The sequence below is a fragment of the Ziziphus jujuba genome, chromosome 7, assembly GCF_031755915.1.
Source record: "Ziziphus jujuba cultivar Dongzao chromosome 7, ASM3175591v1".
Classification (NCBI taxonomy): Eukaryota; Viridiplantae; Streptophyta; class Magnoliopsida; order Rosales; family Rhamnaceae; genus Ziziphus; species Ziziphus jujuba.
In genome coordinates this window covers 1,653,817-1,677,456 of record NC_083385.1, presented here as the reverse complement: position 1 = coordinate 1,677,456, position 23,640 = coordinate 1,653,817, and the positions used below count along the sequence as shown (strand labels likewise).

At 31.3% G+C, this 23,640-nt stretch overlaps 3 protein-coding genes and 1 non-coding gene across 7 annotated transcripts; 3 read left to right on the top strand and 1 right to left on the bottom strand.

Moving 5' to 3' along the window:
• The first annotated feature begins 56 nt into the window (after positions 1 to 56).
• LOC132799241 (uncharacterized) lies at positions 57 to 3,075 on the top strand. Of its 4 annotated transcripts, XM_060818929.1 has the most exons (6): positions 57 to 359; positions 468 to 597; positions 1,061 to 1,146; positions 1,245 to 1,372; positions 1,906 to 2,265; positions 2,367 to 2,520. In XM_060818929.1, the coding sequence occupies exons 1-6, from the start codon at positions 131 to 133 to the stop codon at positions 2,379 to 2,381; spliced, it is 948 nt and encodes a 315-aa protein (XP_060674912.1). In that variant the 5' UTR covers positions 57 to 130; the 3' UTR covers positions 2,382 to 2,520. The 4 variants fall into 4 exon arrangements, with proteins under 4 accessions (XP_060674912.1, XP_060674911.1, XP_060674910.1 ...); XM_060818928.1 differs by having other exon boundaries at positions 57 to 308; positions 487 to 539; positions 1,068 to 1,146; positions 1,906 to 3,075; XM_060818927.1 differs by having other exon boundaries at positions 57 to 308; positions 1,906 to 3,075.
• A 6,331-nt stretch (positions 3,076 to 9,406) lies between these two features.
• On the top strand, positions 9,407 to 9,488 carry TRNAS-GCU (transfer RNA serine (anticodon GCU)). The gene has a single exon. It is a non-coding gene; the product is annotated as a tRNA-Ser (tRNA).
• A 1,259-nt stretch (positions 9,489 to 10,747) lies between these two features.
• LOC107423885 (RING-box protein 1a) lies at positions 10,748 to 12,501 on the bottom strand. Its single transcript, XM_016033533.4, has 5 exons — positions 12,287 to 12,501; positions 12,092 to 12,142; positions 11,927 to 11,986; positions 11,097 to 11,168; positions 10,748 to 10,966 (listed from the first exon to the last, which is right to left on the bottom strand). Exons 1-5 carry the CDS (start codon positions 12,417 to 12,419, stop codon positions 10,929 to 10,931), a joined length of 354 nt encoding a protein of 117 aa, XP_015889019.1. The 5' UTR covers positions 12,420 to 12,501; the 3' UTR covers positions 10,748 to 10,928.
• An 8,525-nt stretch (positions 12,502 to 21,026) lies between these two features.
• Positions 21,027 to 23,437, top strand: LOC107423892 (trimethyltridecatetraene synthase). Its single transcript, XM_016033543.4, has 2 exons — positions 21,027 to 22,212; positions 22,579 to 23,437. The coding sequence occupies exons 1-2, from the start codon at positions 21,190 to 21,192 to the stop codon at positions 23,206 to 23,208; spliced, it is 1,653 nt and encodes a 550-aa protein (XP_015889029.3). The 5' UTR covers positions 21,027 to 21,189; the 3' UTR covers positions 23,209 to 23,437.
• Positions 23,438 to 23,640: the final 203 nt, after the last annotated feature.

Below are 23,640 nucleotides of genomic sequence, written 5' to 3'. Positions count from 1 at the left end.
ACATAAAATTGGTTCCATATAATAAAAATTGGCTTGCAACACGCATGACAACCTTTAGGGCGTGTTTGTTACGCCGGACTGGGCAGGTCAGGACAGGACCCAGTCCCAGTCCGGTGTTTGGAAAGTGAAAATGGGAGGGGGACAGGTTTGTCCCGTAGATCATTTTATCCCAAATGAGGGGGATAAATCTGACCCATCTGGAGACTGGGTCACTTTTGTCCCACCGAGCTCTCTTCGAAGCATCTCTGGCCGCCCCCTTCGAAGCATTGTCGATCTCGCATCACCATCCCCTTCGAAGCATCTGGCCGGTGAGCATGTCTTCTTCTTCTGTTTCGGCAATCTTCCATCATCATCATCTTGTATTTTTCTTTGTTTTTTACCTTAATTTTTAGCTAAAAAATTATGAAATATTTTTGGGAAATGTCATTTATTGATCTGCGAAATAAGCTTTGATCTATTTATGTTAGGGCTTGATTTGATATTCAGGAGGAAGAAGCTTGATTTTGGAGGCAAACTACCCTTCGAAGCATTTCTGGCCGGTGAGTTTATCTTCTGCTGCATCCTTCCTCTGTTTCATCGATCTGCCATCATCACCTGGTAAATATGGTGTCTCGTTTACAGTCCAAAAACCTCCATAAATCTAGATATGAGAAATAAGTTTTTTGCTTTGTCATAGGCATTTTGTTCAATTTACATCGATATTGCTGGTCTTAGTCTCTTGTTAATCTGCTGCAAAAGTTCAAAAAGAAAACTTAAAAATGATTATAAAAGATTTTAACTTAGTCTTCGAACAAATTTGTATAAAGATTGCAACTTATTCATACTAAAAATACTAAAATGACATATGAACAAATTATGAATTTTCATAATAAAGAAAAGGACAAAAGACTGTAAAAAAGCTGAGAGCATGTGGCAGCTATAATCAAGCTATATGAGGGGACATAACGATAACTATATAATTGTGTAATTTTATATATTATTATTTCTCTACAGGTTATTTAAAGCTTGCATGTGCACTGTACTTTTCATAATTAAATTATACTCCCATTTTGATTAAAAGGAAGCAGCAGTATAGCTCAAAGGATTACGCAGAGGTTGGTGTGTTGACAATTTTAAGCAGCAGTATAGTACCTTATCTGATGCCAGGTAACTGTTCAGCTGCTAACTTCTAAAACTGGTTTCAGGTACAGCATTAAAACATCTAAAGTTTATGGGTTATCTAATTTTAACATGCTCATTTGTAGTTGTAATCCCTTTCAGAGAGTTTGAGCAGCAAAGGGAGCTCAGAGAGAGAGGTCTGCAGACTACATGTGATGAATCTGCTGGTAGAAAATTATTTTCTGACGATACCATCAATGCTCAGATGGACAAGGTCTATAACTATTTTTGTTTAATTTTCCAACTTTATGATATTGCTTATGAATTGATATTGGTTTTTTTATGAACTTTGTTTGCTAACATAAATTCTAACAAAAAAATAATGAACAACCTTTTTTTTTATAATTAATGCATGAACTGTTATTGAATTAATAATTTACAGCTGTATTCTTTTTGATTGAGAATAGATATATCAAAGTCTTTTTTCTAGGCTGCACTTTTTTTTTTGTATTGAAAGATTTATGTGTATTCTGATGCAAACAATGGTTGATCCTTTGTGGTACATATGCGAATTCTGATTGGAAGTATTTGAGTAAGTTCCCCTGAAAAATTTATTGGTTTCCTTTCTCTATAGAAAAATGATGCATCACTTTCTCTTATGCCTGACATGTCTCACATGTGACCTGACTTGTCTGGACCGTATATGAAGTATAAACTATTATATTACTGTTGTTGAGCTTAAATTGGAGGTGAGCTCGTTACAGAATCATGCTGATGAAATAGCATGATTTGGATTCTCTCAACAAGGATCTTGAAAGAAGGGCCGCTACTGCAGAAGCAGCACTGAAAAGGGCACGCTTGAATTACTCCATTGCTGTAGACCAGTTGCAGAAGGACCTCGAATTACTTTCTTCCCAGGTTCTGTCCATGTATGAAACTAATGAGAACCTTATTAAGCAAGCTTTTTCAGAATGTTCCCTGCCAAGCTTTCCGGAGTATGAAGAAATGGCTCAGAATCAGAAACTGGATTCAAAGGAAAGTCATGCTGCGAGACTGTTGCAGTGTCAGAATCAATTTCATGAGGAAAAGAAACAAAATTTAGATGCGGATATATTTTTGGAGGATTTGAAAAGATCTCTCTTCTTGCAGAAGGGACTTTACCAAAAGGTTGAAGAAGAAGTCTATGAAGTGCATTTATTAAATGTATATTTGGATGTTTTCTCAAAAACTCTACAGGAAACTTTGCTTGATGCAAGTGCTGACTTCAGGTTGATGAAAGATAAAATTAATAAGCTTACACAGCAGCTGGAGCTTTCAACTGAGTCCAAGGAATTACTGATGCTGAAGCTGCAGGATGCTACAATGAGGTTCACAATCTCAAGGAATACAAAAATGCCTGTGATACAAAATGCAACAGCCTGGCTCTGCATAATCAAGCTTTAGAAGCAAATTTACAAAATGTCACTCATGAAAATTGTCTTCTGGAAACAGCAGCATTGTCACAGGAAAAGGAAGCTCAAATCATGACCATAAAGGATAAAACTGAGGAATCTGCCAAGCTATCACTGGAGCTTAATGGTTTGAAATCAAGTTTGCAATCATTGCATGATGACTTACAAGCTGAAAGAAGTGTAAGAGATATGGCTCAAGTGTCCTTAAATGCAGCACAATCAGATAATCTTGTAATTAAACAGAAATTTGAAAATGATGTACAAAACATTATGGGTAAAATAGATATGTCTAGTGTCCTCGTGCAAAAGCTTCAGTCAGAAGTTAAGACTATTGCTAACAAACTCAAGATTAGCTTTGAAGCTGAAGAACATTATGCACAGCAGCACAGAGAACTTCTATCTGATTGGACAAAATCCAATATATATATACTGATGTCATATTTGTTAAAAGTGCAACTACATGTGACATTTATTTATATATCTATATATCTATATGTATGAATTGAAGATGGATATTTTTATGCTATTAACAAGTTCTTAATTAAATATTATGTCAATTTTTTTTATTTGTATTTAATTGTTATTCATGATTAGTAATTTTATTTTAATTGGTTTTGAAAACAATATTTTAAGTAGTTTATGGATGTTAAAAAAAAAATTACAAATGTGTCATAAATATCATTAAATTATTTTTATTATTAATTAATTGAACATATAAATATCTATACAAAACATATTAAATATAAGTAATAATAAAACTTTAATTAAATATAATATTTAATTTTTTTGTAAATATAAATATAATTTTAAATATTTTCATATATAACAAAAGAAATACTATAATTATAAAATAATCTAATCCAGTCCGATCCTGCACCAAACATGGGACAACTAGTCCAACATTCAGTCCAGAACTATACCAAACACAGTACTGCACTATTCGATCCCGTCCGATCCTGTCCGATCCGAACCTATCCTGTCCGATCCCGTCCGATCCGGATCTATCCTGCGTACCAAACGCCCCCTTAGCTGAGAAATTTGTCCAACGAAGCCATAATAAAGAAATAGATAGTGAATAATGTTGATCATCGTTATAATTTGGTCCATTAAGTTGCATAATTTGCTCGATTGCATATTTGCTTTCCCGAAAGAAATATTTATTTTTAAATCAACTAATAATTATCTTTTTGTAAAAATATTTTATGGGTGGTTATTTCTTATTGATATGTGTGATTATTTTATTGGATTAGATTTAAAGTTTCATTTGTAATTTTTTTTTTAATTTCTAAAAAAATATCAAATTAGACTATAAAAAAATATATATATTTTTTTTTGGTTGTCAATTATTGTTTATTGACACATCCAGTGATTTTTTTTTTTTTATAATATTCATATTATCATATATATATATATATATATTATTGTAATCATATGTAATGCATAAAGGGCATTTCAAAAATAAAATAAAATAAAAAATGGATAAACTGTAAAAAGAAACAAAACTGTGGCAGTAGGCATATTAAATATTAGGATATGCAGTTGAATTGTAGGTGATAGTAGGCATGTTACATACTTGATGTGCAAAACACAAAGTTAATTAAGTAGTGTAATTAACTGAAGATGAAGTGTATTAGCCCAGTACATTTATTATGTACCGGATATTTGGTTGAATCAAAGTCTTAAGCCAATATCATTTATTTTTCGATAAAATGTAAATTTGACATTTAAACTAGACGGATTCGAGAAAAAATGAGATGGCAAACGGTTATTTGTTAGAGATTCGGCGAGGATTGACGATCGTAGTAGTGTGAAAGTAGCCGGAAAGGAGTAAGCATGCGTTTTAGTAACCATGTGAATCGTGATGTGAATGTGACTCAAATTTCTTTTATTTTGTTGTCTTTAGTTCACAAACAAAGCAGTCACAGCTGGATACACGCCGTATAAAAAGGCCCACCAATGTAACACGCCTTCTAATTTATGTTTGGTGATTGAATCTTCCTGAATCACTAATAAATTTTTCACTTTTTTTCTAATTCATTCCCTGTCTTCCACCCAAAATGAGTTTGTTTTCATTTCATTGGTTTTTTTCCTTGAAAAAAAAAAATTATATTAGTGCGCCAATAGACAAATCCACCGCTACTTGTGAAGGAAGAAAAAAAACGAAAACAAGAAAAAGATAAATGCCTTTGCGAGGAATTTCAGAAGGACTAAACGCGTGGCAAAGAGGTTAAAGACATTTTCTATAGCAATTGATAAACAAATGTAAAAGAATTTATTTTAGAAAGAACGGTTATTTGATGAGAGTGAAAGAAATACTAATTAGATGATTTTTTAAAAGTGTTATTTTTCTATATAAAAATTCTTTAGAAATTACTTTCAAAAAGGTGATTTTACATGACCATTTTTTTTATGGGTCCAAAACTTTGTGGTGGAAAAAATGAGATTAGAGATTAGGAGACAAAAAGAAATGCGGCACGAGAAGCGAGAAGAGAAGGGTCATGCAAATTATGAGATATAATTTTGTCTTTTATGTTAATTTAATTACATAGAGTTTATTAAAATGGGGTTGTTGCGAGTGGAAGGATATGGGATAAGACTGGTGCTCAGTTCACGCTGTTTAAGAAGGGTCATAACGGCTACTTGCAATTTTTGCGTTTTTTGCCGTTCTTTTGGAGTTTGACTGCCGTTATATAAAATTTGTTAACGACTTGACTGTCCACCCAAAAGTGGCCGGAAATACCTGCCCTTGCCGCACGTGTCAGATAAGCGTGCTTGTCTACCTCAACGGAAGGTTGTCGTTTTTCATCTTTTTTCTTATGCGACGCGCGGTCTGGAAACGGAATTGAGAAGCGAATGCAAGTTTCGATAGACATAGATGATAGATAGATGATATAACAAGGAGGAACAATTTTTTTTTCTGGTCGAAAAGTGAAGCGCGTGACGTGCAAGTGAGCATATGTGGAAGTATAAGAAAGAAAATATTGGTGAAAACTAGGTACAAGTGGGGGTGGAGATGGGTGTGGCCCACTTAAACAACCGTAGACGGTGGCGTCAATCCAGCCAATACTTTCTCTTTTCACACACACCCACTCTCAACCGTTGATCTGAAAAAATCTGAAAGCAATAAGCATCAGAGCAGAAATTGGGCACGCTCACCATACTTTTCGCACTTTTATATTTTCTTTCTCTTTTCTCCATACGAGAATGCCCCACGCGGCAATCCTAAAACCAAGAAAGGATTATTAATGTATAATTACTATTCTCTTTGTTTTCGAGGAACAGATTCAAGCACCTCATAAAAAAATCAATAAAAGAGATATTATAATAAAGAAGATCCAACAATATATATGAATAACATGATAACTTTTGGTTTAACTTTGATGTTCTACATTCATAATCAAATTTAAATATAAAGATTTTTTCAAAGATTGTTAATTATATAAAAATATAAATTAACTTCCGCGAGCATTCATTACTATTTGTTTAGAATTTCATTTGTTGAGCCATGAGCATAATCCAAAACCAAAAACGTAAAATATTACTTCCTTAGCGCATACTCTTGTCGTTGACTCATCCCTAATACTCCGCAGTGTTTGGAGTCGTTCGTTTGATTCTTAGGGTAGTCTTTGTTACGTACTTCGTGTGTTTTTTGTTTTGTACTTGGTAGCAAAGGATTATAATTGATTCAAGTAATTAAGCTTGAACTTATTTTACTTTTAATCCTCTCTGTTCTCGCATTCACACAGAGCAATAACATTTTCTCCAACAAGCCAACTACCTAGAGAGTACATGACTTTGGTGGACAACAAAACTTATTAACCACGGCTTCCCTGTCTATTAGAAGATGAAAACGACACTATTCTTACGAAGATTTTGAGTCAGTGAATATCCTTCCTTCATCCATGAACGGCCAAAAGCCAGAACGCTATTGCCTTTTTCCATAAAACGAACTAACTTTTACAGAGTTAGTAAAAGCAACTAATTTATCTTCAAGAAAAGGAATATTGGTTCAAATAATCTCATTTTCACAAAAAAGTGCTACCTACTCTACACAATTAGCAAAATTCAAATGCATCTGCTAATAATATACAAAGTCTTATGTATCAGATCCTATATCAGAAGCATTACAGAACATTGAAAAAACAAAATGATTGACAGTAGCCTTGCATAATCTCTTTACCAAACTGAACGTATATATGCTGGATGTTAAAAATAATTATTAAAAAAAATAACGAAAATCGGGGAGTATTATTCACAGATCCTGATTGAGATTTTATTTATTTATTTTTTTGGAGAATCCTGGATGAGATTGTTATTGCGTCTGTTTGTCACTCACAATCACTGACCGTTAATTCAGTACGAATTATATTATATAAAAAATCAGCCCAAAAGGGTAAGAATTCATATATTTAATTTCAATTGACTTGTGTATATGCCACCTGAGATAAATTTTTATGCATTAAACAAGCGTGTAATCTGTTAATATCTCTGATAATTATTTCTTTCCCTTGATCGAATCATTTCGTGTATTGCATACCAAAGTTGAGATCATCAATGGTTGTTAAAGTAACAGATATATATAGCTAATGGCCTACGATTTTGTTAGCAATACTGCAAAGATTTTGTATAAACCTTGGCTACCCATAACAGCTACTATGGTAATGGCAGTTCAAAGGAATAGACCTAAAATGAGGTGGTCCCATTGTTCATCATCTCGCTACCCAAGATGATATGATCCTTTTCCCACTGATTTCGTCAAATAATATATTATATATACTGAAAATTAAATAGTTTTTAGCTACAGTAAATGATGTTTTTCATAGTTTTTTTATAAATTGTTTGTCATATTATTTTTATATATAATTGACAAAGTAAAAGAGAAGATTTAATTTTATGTCTCCAAAAGCTAGAGAGCAATATATTGTATGGGGAGGTCAGGCCAGTCCCAATGTATTTGTGCAAACAGCTCTAAATCACCTTTCACCGACCACCATATGGCAAAGCTTTTTCCAGTGACTTCTTTTAATCATGGCCTTTTTGGTGTGCTTTTTTGTGATGTGAATGATGCCACAGACACTAAATTTAAAAATAAAAAAGTTTTTTCATTTTTCTCAAGCCGTACTCTTTGTGGATGGAGATGTATGTGTATATATATAAATATATACACATATGTGTTATCATCAAATCAATGATGGCCAAAAATGTTCTCAAAATTTTAAGTGCAACTTTACCAACCACTTGCGTCCACAAACAGTGGAAACCATTATTTTATAAATGGAAGAATGTAACATAATTAAATAAGGTTTTCCACACACACTTCGAGCTTCGAAAGTGGCATGCGTGTAGAAGCACCTTTGGGAGATTAAAAGATCCATTTCCATTTCCATTCCACCTCTACATGTCACAATTATTTAGTTTTTCCTTTTTTTTTTTTTTTTTTGGTTACTTCTTTTCTATTTTAGAGAATCATAATCCTATCACCAAAATCGCTATGATTGTGTTGGAATTTTGGACCCACCAATGGGTTTTTCAACCAGAGAAAGTGAGGGAAGATTTTCTATCTGGAGGATGATAAAGAAAAATCCAATTTCAGTTTTATCCAAGAACCTTAGGCTTTGATATTCATAGATTTTAACATCATATATACGCCATTGGTTTTAATGTTATTGCATATTTAATTTTCTTATCAATTTCCACCCTACTACAATTCACTTGTACGAAAAGGCAAAAAAGAAAAAGCGGTCTAAAATTTGAAAATCAAAAGTAATCTGATTCAGTAGTACCGGGATCTGTTGTATGTTGACTGGTGAGGAAAAATTTAATGATGGTTTTGCGTAACAAGAAAGCAAAACACTGGATTTATATTATGAAAGTGATATATATTAAGTAACAAAAACAAAACCTTATCATACATGCCTTACCATGAGGAGGAGAAAGTAAAAGGTGTTTAAAAGAGGATTAATTGGACAAAACAGAAAGTTCCCTCATTGTTTCCACTTTGGCTGCTAGCGAGGTGCACATGGTGAGATGCTAAAAAGCATTGGTAGTTGAATCTGTCATCAAAAATGTCTCTTTTTGAACATCTGTCTTGCATCTGATCTACATAAACTTACACAGCCTTTTTGTTATACTTAATTTATTCAAAACCCAGTAGACATTCAAGGGAGCTAGGGACAATAGAATTATCTTAAGTGCAAAGTAATAGAGGCAAACAGAACTTTAAGAAATAGGAAAAAGGATTTGCAGCTAATAAAATAAAACCTTGTTAAGACAAAGGAAAATTTTTAGTGAAAAGTTACTGGCAAAATCTGCGTTTAAAGTAATTATGCAAGAGATAAGAGATTCAAGAATGTTTTTTTGTATGGTTGATTGTCAATGGATTCATAATTAAAAGTTACTTCCCTTTATGCTTTGTTTAAAATAGCGGCAAATAATGATAGTGAAGAGGAAAACATAGTTAGAAAAAAACAGATTTTGAAGTTTACATACAATAAAATACAAGATTGCCCAAAGAGTTGTTGGAAAATTCCATCTAAATAGATAAATATTCGACAGTATAATCTAGATATTAAATGTTGTCTCTTCTATGAAAAAGAAAGTTTTCCAGCCCTGGTTAGACATACACAGTGGAAATCAAAATAAATACCCGAAAGTAGAGCTCTTGGTACTCGTACTGATTTACCGCCCAGTGGCCCAAGTGACAAAGGGCTTTGAAAGTTCAGTGGATAGACTGCTTAAGTATTTAAAATATGTTATTTCAAATTAGGTTCATAGATACTCAAAACTATGCCCAGAAAAAAAAAATTAAAAAGGTTTGGTTGTTATTAAACTTATACAAGGACCATTTAAATCCAAATGTCGCTTTGGCCGAGTGGTTAAGGCGTGTGCCTGCTAAGTACATGGGGTTTCCCCGCGAGAGTTCGAATCTCTCAGGCGACGAAATTTTTTTATTTTTTTATTTTCTAAAATCCTTGCATTTAGAATTTTTTTATTATTGCTGTTGCTAGTAGTATGGGGAATGCTTGTTCTAATCAATGAAATGGCATGAAGCTGGGAATCTCTTTGTTAAGGCAGGGTCTTTCTTAGAGAGTATTGGCAATGGTCACCATTCGCTTTTTGGGAAGATGCTTCGTTACAATGGTGACAGTTTAATAAACAAAAATCTCGAAAATCTCAATATGAATTGGAACTTGCATGTTTCGGATGTTCTTCAAAAGGGTCAGCTGCAGATTCACACTTTGAGATACCTGGTTCCTGGTTTCTACTAATCTAATCTCTGAAATCATTAGCATCCCTGTTTCTCCTTCTACTAATATTCCTGATAAGCTGATTTGGAATCACACTTCTAAGGGTGGTTCCTTTACTGTTAAAGTCTGCTTATGAGCAAGTTGAGAATCTTCAAGATAACAGGCACTATTTGGCCTTGGAAATGCAATAGGAAGCTGGAAGTCATTCCTCGGGTCAAGTGGTTTTGCTGGTTGATGGTCTACGATAGGCTGCTCACCAATGTCAATAGACGAAAAGGAGGTATGTGTAATGCCAGTGTCAGTTCGACTTGTAAAGCTTGTGATGAAATTCTTTGCATGTTCTTAGGAACTGCATAGGAGGTATGCTCACCAATGGCACTGCAAAACCATTTTTATTGAACAATTCTTTTGGCTTTGTTAATGCTTGCAAATATCATTCAACGATACAGTTGGGAGATGACCTCTGCCTTCCATAAAACTGAGGCTGGAAGATTGGTTTGCTTGAAAATGCCATGAGGATGGTTATGTCAAGTTGAACACTGATGGAAGTTGCAAGAGGAACACGAGTTGGGGTGGAGCTGGTGGTGTTTTTCGTGATGGCAGGGAAGCTTGGTTAGTTGGCTTCCCTGCAAACCTGGGAAAAACTAACAGCGTTTTGGCACAAAAGTTCAGGTTGAGCCTCAGTGCTTGACTGTAGGTTTGTTTGATGCTGAATGTAGTGGAATTTTTCCATCACCTAATCTAGTTTCCGGACTTTTGGTCCCGACCAAAAGAATAAAAAATAAAATGGGTGCAGCATATTTCGCAAAATCCCTTCTTTTTCGAACTTTTTGATCTTCCCATTCATCACCTGTGGACACAAGATGTATTTTATTTGAGGAGTTTCCTTCTTCTCAGGATGAATTTTATCTTTATATTTTTACTAATTTCATACCATACCACAAACGACAATTGAGAAAGAAAAGAGGGTTTGGCTTGATGCTTAAAACAGAACAGGGTTGAAAAGGTCAATTACAGCCAAATGCTTCTTAAAAATATAACGAATCCAGTGAAATTAACAAAGTAAACAAGATCATCCTTTAAACCAGCATACTTGAAAGCCCAACTACTACAGCTCAACTGCGTGAAGGTTCTAGTGACCATACTTCTGAAATTCCCACTCACTGTTATCTGTGGTAACAAAACAATCACAAAGCAAACAAGAGAAAAGAGATTAGTATTTTACTATGAAAGACAAGCATTAGAGAGACAGAGCATTTGAGATCTGTGCGGGGAGGCAAAGCAACATAAAACATCATACCCAAAGGACACACTTGACGGGTCTTGAGCCATCGGCTAATACAGTGGAAGTGAAATGCATGGTTGCAAACCCCTGCAAAGATAAGAGAGAGCAGGTTTGGACGAAATGATCAGAACACATATGCATCCAGGAAACAAGAGCAATAGATAACACCAGCAGACACTCAAAAGCACACATGAGGTTAATTTTCATTACCAACACCAACTTCAGCCATTAATCCATTTCAAAAAAAAAAAAAACACTCCACGAATGTAGCCAATTTCAAGAAAAAGGAGTTAAAAAGAGGTAAACTACCAAGGAATTAAATGCAGCTAAAGGGGTAACACCCAATCAACTGATATGTAGAATTTCCTATAAGCACCTTAAAATTAAAAATTAAGTGTGTTTCTCAACATATATGGCAATGAATGGAGGGTTAAAGGAAATATAAAAATGCCCAACCTAGAAGAAGTAATTTTATCTATATATATATATATATATATATAAACAATGCTGCAGCACAATGAATATAAATTCTATCAAACAAAAGTATAAACAGTTGAATGCAGTTCTCTCTCTGTACTTTACGTATATTTTGGCAGAAAAAGAAAGACGGCAATTCTAGTTTTTCTAGAATCTCTAATACAAGAATGCTATAAAAACTAAACCAGATGAACAAAAAATATGGGATACTTCATCTTCCGTTAAAATGCCTCACACTCCAGAACATGCTTTGCGATAATTCTCAACTACTCCAATATCACTAATACAAGATTAACCATTTTTCCTATCCAAGAACACAACATATAGAGAGTCTAAAACACAAGTTTATAAAAGAGTTATAAGCATACCCCAAGCGACCGTACACTCCTCGCTAGTAGCGCTAGCCTGGTTAGCTTGGCATTCAATACCTACAAATCAAATCAAACCGGCAAACATCAAATACTTAAAAAAGAACCGGATAAAGAGAACGATTTCACAAAAGAAATACAGAAAGCCGAAAACTCAAAACTCACAGAGATCCATAATATGGTTCCTGCAGATAGCGCAGTTATCAACAACAATATCTGCATCCACAAAATTCAACAGCACAAGCCAACAAATATGAATCAAAATCACCAGAATTCGAAACCCTAAATCCATACAACAGGCAGTAGAAATTTGGGGGGGAATGGATTTGGAGAAACTAAGGTTAGGGTTTAAAGAATTACCCCAGGCCCAGAGTGCGACGGCGTTCCACTTTTTGATCTCGAACCGCTTAGGCTTCTTGGTAGAGGAAGGACCTGCGCTACTGGAAGCCTCGCCAACCGGAACCATAGGCACGTCGGAATCCAAGGTAGCCATCTCTTGGTTTGGTTTAGAGGGATTTGGGTAAGTCGTCGTGAGGAAAGGCCAATATAGATTCTTGCTTTACTACGAAGTTAGAAATTAAGCCTTATATATATATACATTGAAAATATGTATAATTATACTCATTTTTCCTTTTTGGTTAATGTGCCTTTTTTTTTTGGTAATGGGCCTGTTTGTATATGGACCAACGGGCATATATGTTTCGAATCCTAACAATTTGGGCCTCTAGGATTTGTTTCGGATATTTATGTTGATACGCAGTCGTTTTAGAATGGCCGCATGTACTTAAGCTGCTTTCTCTGTCATTTTTTTCTGGACCTGTTGTCTTATATCGAACCATTTTGTATAAAAAAGCTATTTGTTTGAAGTGGGAAAAAAAAAGTTAGGATTGTCATATTGTTTTCTATAAAAAGGAAAAAATTAAAGAATATAAAAAAATAAATACTTTCTTTCTTCTAAAATTATAGTAGTTTTAAATGACATTTAACGTTTCACTTCCTTGTTATGTTTCATGTTTTACTGAAACCGATAAAAGAAATAGAAAAATTCAAAATTTTTAAGATCTGATTGACCATTTAATTTTAAAACAATTTTTTGTTCTGTAAAATAAAAAATTATTTTTAAAATAAAATATTATCTGTTTGATGATCAATTTTTTGGAATATCTTAAAGAAAAAAAAATAAAATATTATATCTTGATAAATATATTCATTTAAATTTTTTTATTCTCTTATTTTATCTTCCTATTTTTAATAGAATAACTTAAAAAATAACTATTTTTTTTAAATCCTTTATAAATTACATTAATTTTTATTATTATTATTTTTTCTTTTCTTTTCTTTCATTCTATGCCTACTAGTTTTTTATTTTTTTGGTCTTATTTCTTCTATCAGTTTTTTTTTTTTTACAGATATTTCTTATATCAATTATTTATTTTGCTATTTTGTTTTTTTTTTCCTTATTTTCTGTTTTTTCTATATCAAATATTCTATCTCTCTATATCTCTCTCTCTCTCTCTTCTATTTTGTTCTTTTTCCTAATTTTTTCATTTTTCCTTTATTCCATTTTTTTTTCTTATTTTCCATTTCCATCAAATATTTTTTTTAATTTTTTAATTTTTTACTTTTTCTTTTTCATTGTTTTTCTATTTTTCTATAAGTTATTTATTTTTTTTCCTTATCTCCAATTTTTTTTATATCCCTTTATCTCCCATTGTATTTATTTATTTATTTTATTGTTTATTTATGTTTTTTCCTTTCCAAACATGTTTAACCAAATATATTTTCTATTTTTTAGTTTTGAAAATTATTTTCAAATATTAATGACAAAATATTTTTTATTTTCATTAACCAGTAAAAAATAATTTTTTATTTTTTATTTTAAAAATAATATTTCAAAAACAGAAAATAAAAAGTGTAGCCAAACATATCCCTAGTTTCTGCCGCCTGATATTAAATGATGGATAAGAATCTAATTCATTCTAGGACTTGAAAGTATATTGTTGACTGTAATGTGCTTAACATGGGCTTTGTTTTCGCACTATAAATGGGCCTTTGCCCGTTGTTGGTCCATCCAATTTCATTCCATCAAATAGATCAGTTCAGAGTTAATTGTACTAGGGAAACTTCTAATTTTAGAACATCGTAATATAGATTTTTAATTTTAAAATTCACCATGTCGAGTCTTCTATTTTTCATTTTGGCTTATGATATGTGATCTAGTTATTATCAAATTCTTCAATATCAATAAATGAAGAATTATATTCAGAATATTCCATATAACTCAGTTGTAAAATATCTAATTTAATTTGTAGATATTTATTTATTTGGTAAAAAAAGGTCCATATAACTCAATTGTAAGACATCTAATTTAGTTTATAGATGTTTATGTCTTGGTAAAAAAGGTTAGAGGCTAAAGATTGATGTAGTTTTATAATCCTAAACGATAAATTCTTCTGTGTTAACACAACTAATTTGTGTCCATTTTAAGCTAGTTCTAAACCGCCTTAAATTTAGAGGATGGTGAGACTAGTATTTTTGTTTTTTTTTGATCAAATTTAAAATTTCTTACCGACCTATATATTCACCTGAATAATTTAGGCTGTAAATATGATAGCTTATACCTCATGATTGTATAAGGTTAAAAACCATAACTATTAATTTTATAAAAGTTTCAATGTGCATCAGATAAAAAACAAATGGCTCAATAAGTTGAATTTCAAAACTAAGGACCTTTCAATATTTTAAAAATAAAATCAAAAGGTATTAAAATGCATCTGTCCCATCAATTAATTGGTAAGTTGGTATATTAATTAGAATACGTGTAATATTTGCATCCTTTTTTTCAAATTAATTATAATACATATTAATATCGATTATATAAGATATTATTTTTATTTATAAAAAAAATACACAGAATATCTTGCGTATCTTCACAAATCTCAGTCAGTTAAATCCCACTCAAAAATGAAAAATTGATGTGGACACTGAGCATACAGCAGCCGTATATATAAAGACAGACGCGGACGTAGTGCTATGCGTTGCATGAAATAGACTGGTAAATGGATGGACCGAAGCCAAACACAGACAAAGCAGGTGTGGTTGCAATACACGAATACGTAACTAATAGTTTATCTTTTTCGAAGAGCCTCTATGGCTAAATATTTTCTTATATACAAAAAAAAAAGAAAAAAGAAAAAAAGAAAACAAAATAGAGTTAGTAAAACTTATTTAGGATTCTGATGACTTTCTAATTTTATCTCTACATAATAAACAATAACACAATACATTATTTAAATGACATCTTTTTAGGTGCATCTGTTAATTATGTAAGCTTACGTCACCTAAAATAATAATAATGATGATGTAAGCTTTATCATTTATCGGCAACTTTACTTGCGGATTATAGATGTAATCGATCTTGGCAATCGTAATCAACCGGTTGGGTTGAGTCATTAGCTAGCCGGCCCATATGAAAGAAGAACATTTGAATAATGTAATCCTTGTTCCCCATATTCTGTGTGGAAATTAGGGAGAAAGAGACATAGTACTGATCCTATAATAACTGATCTAAAAACTTTCCGCCCCACCAGATTACGCCAGTCTCACCTTCTTTTTTCAGTTCGGCCTGTAAAAGATTAATTTATCGGGTGGGCTACATTTTTTTTTGTTTTTTCAATACAGATTTATGAATTTCCTTCTAATTTCAAGTTTTTTCATGTACACCCTTCATTTTTTTTTTTTTAAAACAAATCACACATGTAGTTTCAATTTTTTATTTATTTTTTAATATACTTTCATTCCTTTTGTCAAATTTTGCGATATATAGAGTGGTCAACATTTTTACTTTTTTTTTTTTTTATAATAACCAAATTATCCACAATGTAAAGTATGAAAAGTAAAAAAATAATTATTCCATCTCTCTAAAAATTATTCTATAAATAAAATTATTTGTCAAAAAAATTGAAAAATAAAAAATAAAATGTCGCCTTTTTGCAAACAATTATATTTATTTATTTTATTTGTATATGCTAATTTAAGGCATTATTACGAACCCATTGAATATTTTACTTTTATATTTTATATTGGCAATATTTTTGCCGTTACAAAAAAATTTAAAGCTTGTTGACTACCAAATTATAAAATTTGACTAAGAGAAGGCGAGTATGTAGAAGAAAATTGAAACTATACAAAAAGTATGTGCAATTTTTAAAAAATAAGAATATATATAAAAAAAATTTGAAACCGAAAATGGGGTCTGTTATATTATTGGATGCATGATTAAGTATGGCGTGAATGGTTTTAAACATTTATAGTGAAAATGAAAATAAATTCAAATTTTAGCGGCTAGCAGAGAGTAATATTCTAGGAAAGATTACATTGATAAAAGATAAAGCTCATAAGTCAGCCAAAAAAACAAAAAAAAAGTTAAAGCTTATTATTCATTATAATTATTTTTCAATAAAAATGGACCCATGGTAATGTGTTCCCCATGCATTGCGGTTAGCATCATTGGATTTATTGGATTTTTAAAATTTTTTATTTTTAATTTTAACTTTTTTCTTTGTAAAATATTATTGAATTGTGTGAAGTGGAGGGATGAAAATATATCCTTATTCCGCATGAGATTGCTTTTCATAGGAATTAACTATAATTTTTACGATTCACATATAAAAATATATATATACATATATATATTTATATAATTTTTAAGAGTCCCATTCAAAAAATTAAGGAGAGTTTAAGCACTAAAATGCGGTGAAAATTTTTTAATTTAATAATTAAGATAACTGCATTCTAGTAATTTTAATTTTCTCGATTTTGTAATTTAAATCCTTAACTTTTAAAATCTATGATTTAAACTATCAATTTACAATTTATTTAATTTGGATCATGTTTGATTTTTGAACAATAAAAATGTATAAGTATAAAATTTTAAAACTAAAAGTTACTAAAATACATTGTTAGTGCCCTCTAAGTAGTTTGAAATTTAATATATTTTAAAATATATCATATGATCTACAGATAAAATTTGCATTAAATTCTATTAGATAGAAGATCAATAAAGTCTAAATTACAACAAATTGTAAATTAAAAGCATAAATCATAACTTTTGAAGTTAATGCCATGAATAGAAAAAATATGGAAATCAAAGGTATAATAATAACCTTTAATAATTGGAAAAAAAAAAAACCTTTAATAATTGAAAAATGAAATTTATAGTTCTACCCAGTATCCGACACATATGTAGGAATTTTTTTTTAAGTGGTACTTGCAAGAAAATGTTTATAGAAAGCAGTACATAAACATAAAATATATATGCTTTTATATAAAGAGTAAATTCTCAATGCTCTTGGAAACATGGTTCTCTCTTTTTAAGGTGGAATGCATGTGGTCTCACCTGTTTATCAAAAGGGGAACAACGCTTTAAAACTTGAAAATTTTTCCTATATCTAGCAACTGTGATGGATATCATTTGGCTTTGTTTAAACAGCTCTACTATATTATGACTCTCATATAGGACATCATTACGTGAAAGCAAAAACGTTGAGTGGTACTGCAAGAAGCCTCTTTTTTTTTTTAATCTTTTCTACAAGAAAATGTTTTTAGAAAGCAGCACATATAATATATATGTCATCTAATAACCGTGATGGATATCATTCGGTTCTGTTTGAACAACTCTACTATTATCATCAAGGTTTTACAAGTCATAAAGCATTCCAAGCTAGTGAAGTCAAGCCTAAAATCTTATGAGTTTGAGTACTAAGCGTAAAAAAACATTTTACTATTATATTATTTTTTTAGTTATCATAAAATTATCAAAAATTTTAAAAACATAAAGCATGGTAAAATGATGAAGTTAAATCTCAAACCTTACAAATTAAGACGTGCTTAAACGATCTTGAGAAGCAATAAAATGTTTCATTATTTTTATTATTATTTTAATTCTATAAAAAATAGATAAGTCTATAACATTAAAAAAAATACGCAATTGACATAAATTAATAAATATTTATTCATAATAAATTTATGAAAATTTCATACATTTTAAGTTTTCAAAAAAAAATCAGCAAACGTCTATTTCTAATATAATCATAGAAAAACTTTATATTTTTAAATTTTCAACAAAAAAAATTAGTCACATATATAAAATTAATCTACAATTACTTATAAATTTCTACAATATGAAATTTAGATATAATTATAGTCCAACTAGTTATTATCTAATTCTTTCTCAGACTCAAATTTGTTCCATTTTGTAAATGTGTAATTTAATGTTTATAATTTAACAAACTGATCTTAAAAGAAAAGTAAACATATATTAGGCAGTCAGCATAGTATTAAAGGTTTTTTTTTTCTAAATTTTATCTAAACACGTCAGGCCTAAGCGTTTAGCCTTGGCGGCATCTTCTGAAGCATTGTAGAACATTAATTAGTGGTCATCGTATATTGACTAATTTTATCAATTATTGTCATTCTATTTGACTTTCCATTGAACATAATCACATACCACTTTTAGAAACATGCGATTCTTGTTTGGATGTACTTGATTTCTGTAATAACTTTTTTTTTTCTTTTTCTTTTGATATTAACTTAAAAATAAATTTACCCGAAATCCACCCAATCTCAACACAACAGCTACTCCTCTTGGTCGCTTTCTGTAATAATTTGGTTGTGAAATTCAAAGACCTTCGATTATTTTGAAGATTTTTTTTCTTTTCTAGGTTATATATATATATTGACTGATTGATTAAATTTTGAGAAGATGGGAAGTATCTAAATTCTAAAGTTCTTAGGATATTCAAAATTTATTTTAAAAGAAACACTTATTTAATGTGTACCATTCTAATTTTCGAGTATTACAAAATTGTTGAAGGGAAATAATTTTAAGCAAACGTTATAGGGGTCAAAAATCTTCATAATTTGGGTAGTCAGAGTTCTAATATGATACATAGGTATTATCATTTCAAGGAAACCTTACTAAGATATAAGCCATTTATATACTCCCAAAATCCAACTAAAAACATTTTATCAAAAAAAAAAAAAAAGAAAAAGAAAACCTAAAAAACAAATGTTTAATTTGCTAATATATATAAGTTAGAAACCAAGAGATGAAATCGATTGTAGTTATTAATAATATATATAGAAAAATTTTATGGGACATATAATTTATATACGGATTTTAAAATATTGATAATGAATTTTTAAAAAAATTATTGTTAATATTAAATATCTACATGCGGATCATCGACATTCTATATATATACACATTTTTTCAGTTGTAATTATTGATAATATATATATATATATATATATATATATATTGTTGTTACTCAGCTTGTTCATATGCGTGGGTTTGGGACAACCAGTTCACCGAAATTATCGCCCTCCAGACCCGTGAGTATGGCAGGTTGGTATGCCCCTTCTTTTTTTTTTTTTTTTTTTTTTTTTTTTTGGCTGAGACATATATATACCTAATATACCTAATTTGTTATAAAAAGAAGCAGAAAAACTCAATATCTAGACTTGGGCTTGCTGGTCTATCTTTCTCTCTTGTCTGCATTTTATCTCTCTTCTCACCCTCTTCTCTGTCAATTATATTCTCAGATACGCATGCAATTGATTGTATTTTAGTGCATATCACCGGTTTGTGATAAGCTGATATTTATTTTAGTAACAATTGTATATCTTTTTCATGTTGATTGTTGACAGTGAATTTTACGCTGAAGAAAAAAAAGAAAAAATTAACATCATGGTATACCTAAAAAAAGGTCAGTTGTTAGATGGGTTCCTTTATTTGATGCTCTAATATTTGTCTACATCTCTTTGGAAATGTGTTTTCTTTTTTGCTCATTTCTTTGATGAATTACTGGGTATTTTCGTCACGATGTTGCTCATCAGCTATTGTTTCTTTGTTTTTTGGAAGGCTTCTCTTCCTCTTCCATTATATGATTCCATCTGATGATTCCCTCTTTTGAAAATTAATTAATAAAGTATAATATACATATACAGGGCGGAGCCAAATACAGGCTTGCAGTGGCCATGGAACCCCACCCTCTCTCAAATTAATATCCTACCAAGTTGCTTCAAAAAACTTTAAAATTAATTTAAAAAAATTAAGTATTTGGCCCCCCATAATTAAGATACCATATTGATTTTCATATACTTAATAATTATTATATTTAAAAATATAAAATAAAAAAACGGTACCACAAAAGCTTCTAATTAAAATATCAACTGTTTTTACTATAAATATAATTAATTTCCTTTATATTTTAAATATATAAAAAAACTCAACTAATAATTTGTGCTTTAAAAAAAAAAAAAACTTATGAAATTATAAACCAAGATGAATAAGTATAATTTTATTTATCATTATAGTTTCTTAAAGTTTCATTTATTTGTTTCATCATTTACATTTAAAATTTTGATTTTGATGTAATCTCACATACAATATATTTATTTAAAACTTTTATTATCTTCCTTCTACACTATGCCCCCCCTCCCAAATTAAACTTCCTGGTTGCCTCTGTATATATATATACATATATATATATATATATATACATATATATATATATATATATATGTATATTTTCTATGTTAATGTATATATACAATACACTTTCTGAGGTATAAACTAGCAAATGCCATTTTTTTATTTTTTTATTTTTTATTTTTTTGTGTTGGTAAATATCCCCTTTACTAGCTAATAAGGAAGTGTAATCCTTAAATTTTAAATGAAGTTTCTCTCTTCCCCCCCCAAAAAAAAAAGGTATATAAATATCATCCACACTATTTTTTTTTTTTTTCCTTCATTGTTTTTCCTTCCGTTTCTTGCAATAATAGCTTCATCTCTCTGTCGTCTTTTAATTTGGATTTTGTTTGCTCTCGCTGGTTATATATGTTAGCAGGGAATCATTTGATCTGTTTTCTGTAGGAAAGCAGCTTTTCATTAATCATGAAAAAGTACAAGAAACCCCAAAAAAAAAAGAACAAAAAAACTTTGACAGATTGTCCGAATCCCAAATAAGAAAAAGAAATTAAAGAAAACCGTCGGCACATATGTTGGAATAAGATTCTAATTCCAAACTTCACATGCAAACAATGTGTTAGTTACTATTTATAAAGAGAATACATCATTTTCTAGCATATGCAGTGGGTTCTCATTAATTCCAAATAAAGAATATAGACATTTAAAAAAATCATATCCGATACATTGTAGATTCTAAATAATTAAATCCCAAAGAAAAAAAAAAAATTCAATGCCAATAGGAAGTAACAAGCTACTAAATTCAATTATAAATACGTGGCCAAACTCTCACATTAATATCCCACAGAGCGCAAAAAAAATGGAAGCATTAATTCCATCTTGGGCAGTTGTAACCTTGATATGTGTAGCCACTCTTGCCTTTGTTTCCAAAACATTTTTTCAAAAAAGCCAGAATAGTTTATATCTCCCTCCAGGTCCTAAACCATGGCCAATCATTGGCAACCTAAACCTCATTGGTCCTCTTCCTCATCAATCCCTTCACAAACTCTCCCAAATATATGGACCAATTATGCAACTCAAGTTCGGTTCCTTCCCGGTTGTGATTGCTTCGTCGGCGGAAATGGCGAAGCAGTTTCTTAAAACTCACGACCACGTATTTGCCTCTAGGCCCCAAATGGCAGCTGGAAAGTACACAACCTATAACTACTCCAACATCACTTGGGCACCGTATGGGCCTTATTGGAGGCAAGGTCGGAAAATCTATCTATCCGAGCTTTTTAGCTCCAAAAGATTGGAATCCTACGAGTATATTCGCGTTGAGGAGAGGCTTGCTTTTCTCAAGCGACTTTACTTGTTGTCGGGGAAACCCATCTTGCTGAAAGACCAACTCTCTCGAGTGACTCTCAGTATTATAAGCAGAATTGTGTTGGGGAAGAAGTACTTCAGCGAGTCTAGTAAATCGGAAAAGTCCATAGTTACGCTTGAAGAATTTCAGGAGATGTTGGACGAGTTGTTCTTGCTTAATGGGGTTTTGAACATCGGGGATTGGATTCCTTGGCTCAAGTTCTTGGACTTGCAAGGATACGAGAAGCGAATGAAGGCTTTGAAGAAGAAGTTCGATCGGTTTCATGATTATGTGTTTGACGAACACAAGGCAAGGAATCTGGAAAGAGGAGAGAACAGTAATATTAAGGATTTGAAAACAAAGGACATGGTGGATTTACTGTTGCAATTGGCCGATGATCCAGATCTTGAAGTCAAGCTTACTTACAACAGCGTCAAGGGCTTCACTCAGGTACGTATGTGTTTATACATATATATATATATATATATAACATATATATATATATATATGATTTAAATTTTGTCATTAATTAATTCTCAAAACCTTTTCATGAACTATCGTCAATGTCCAATGTGCTAAAAGATAAGGCAATCATTCATTTTAGTTATGTCATTTTTCAAAAAAATAATAGTAACTAGTCACCAACTCACCCTAAAGTGAGGAAAGGTACATGCAATTACATCTCTCGCCCGTGAATTAGAAATAATATAATAATCAATTATTTATTTATAATTTGGAGAAGGAAATTTTGATATAAATATGTAATAAGTGGTCAATTTCTTAGTTTTGTTTTTTCTTTGTTATTAATTAAATCAGGACTTGGTAGCCGGGGGCACAGATACTTCTGCGACCACCGTGGAATGGGCAATGTCCGAACTCTTAAAGCAACCGAATCTCATAAAAAAGGCAAACGAAGAGCTTGATAGAGTGATCGGAAGAGAGAGATGGGTGGAAGAGAAAGACATCCCAAGACTTCCATTCATAGAAGCAATCATGAAAGAGACAATGAGGATACACCCAGTTGCAGTTATGCTGGCACCTCATCTGGCTCTCGACCACTGCAATGTTGGCGGTTATGATATTCGCAAAGGAACTAGGGTGTTTGTAAACACATGGAGTATTGGGAGAGACCCATCAGTGTGGGATTCGCCGGAAGAATTTCGGCCCGAAAGGTTCTTAGGGAAGGCTATTGACGTTAAGGGACAGAACTTTGAGCTTCTGCCATTTGGCTCTGGGAGGAGGATGTGCCCTGGTTATAGCCTTGGACTGAAGATGATTCAGTCTAGCTTGGCTAATATGTTGCATGGATTCAAATGGAAACTACCTGATGATATGAAAGAAGAGGATTTGAGTATGGACGAAGTTTATGGGTTGGCAACAATACGTAAATTTCCCCTTGTTGCAGTCACTGAGCCTCGACTCCCAGATCATCTTTATCACATGTAATTGAATGTGACTTATATATATGTTTGTGTATGATCAACTAGTGAGCTAGGCTTGTTTGCAAAAGAAAATAAAGTTTTAGTTCTATATATATACATATTATATGCATGGATGCTTGGTGGTATAGAACATTATTGGATGAAACCCTGTCGTTTTATTATGTTATGTAAAGAAGTGAAATCTAATGTTGGACAAGCCAATCAAATATTAATTAATTATTACATCATTTCCTGCTTGGGTTAATCGATAAAATTAATGTCTAGCAATATATATATCTATATATGTTTTTTAATCGTTCTATAACAATATTGCTAATAATATATACATTTTGTTAAAAGGATTTAAGATAAGGTAATACGCTTAGGAGTGGAAAGGATATATAAAACTATAAAAGCAGTTATTAATTTAATTAGGAAGTACTGTTCCATCTATATG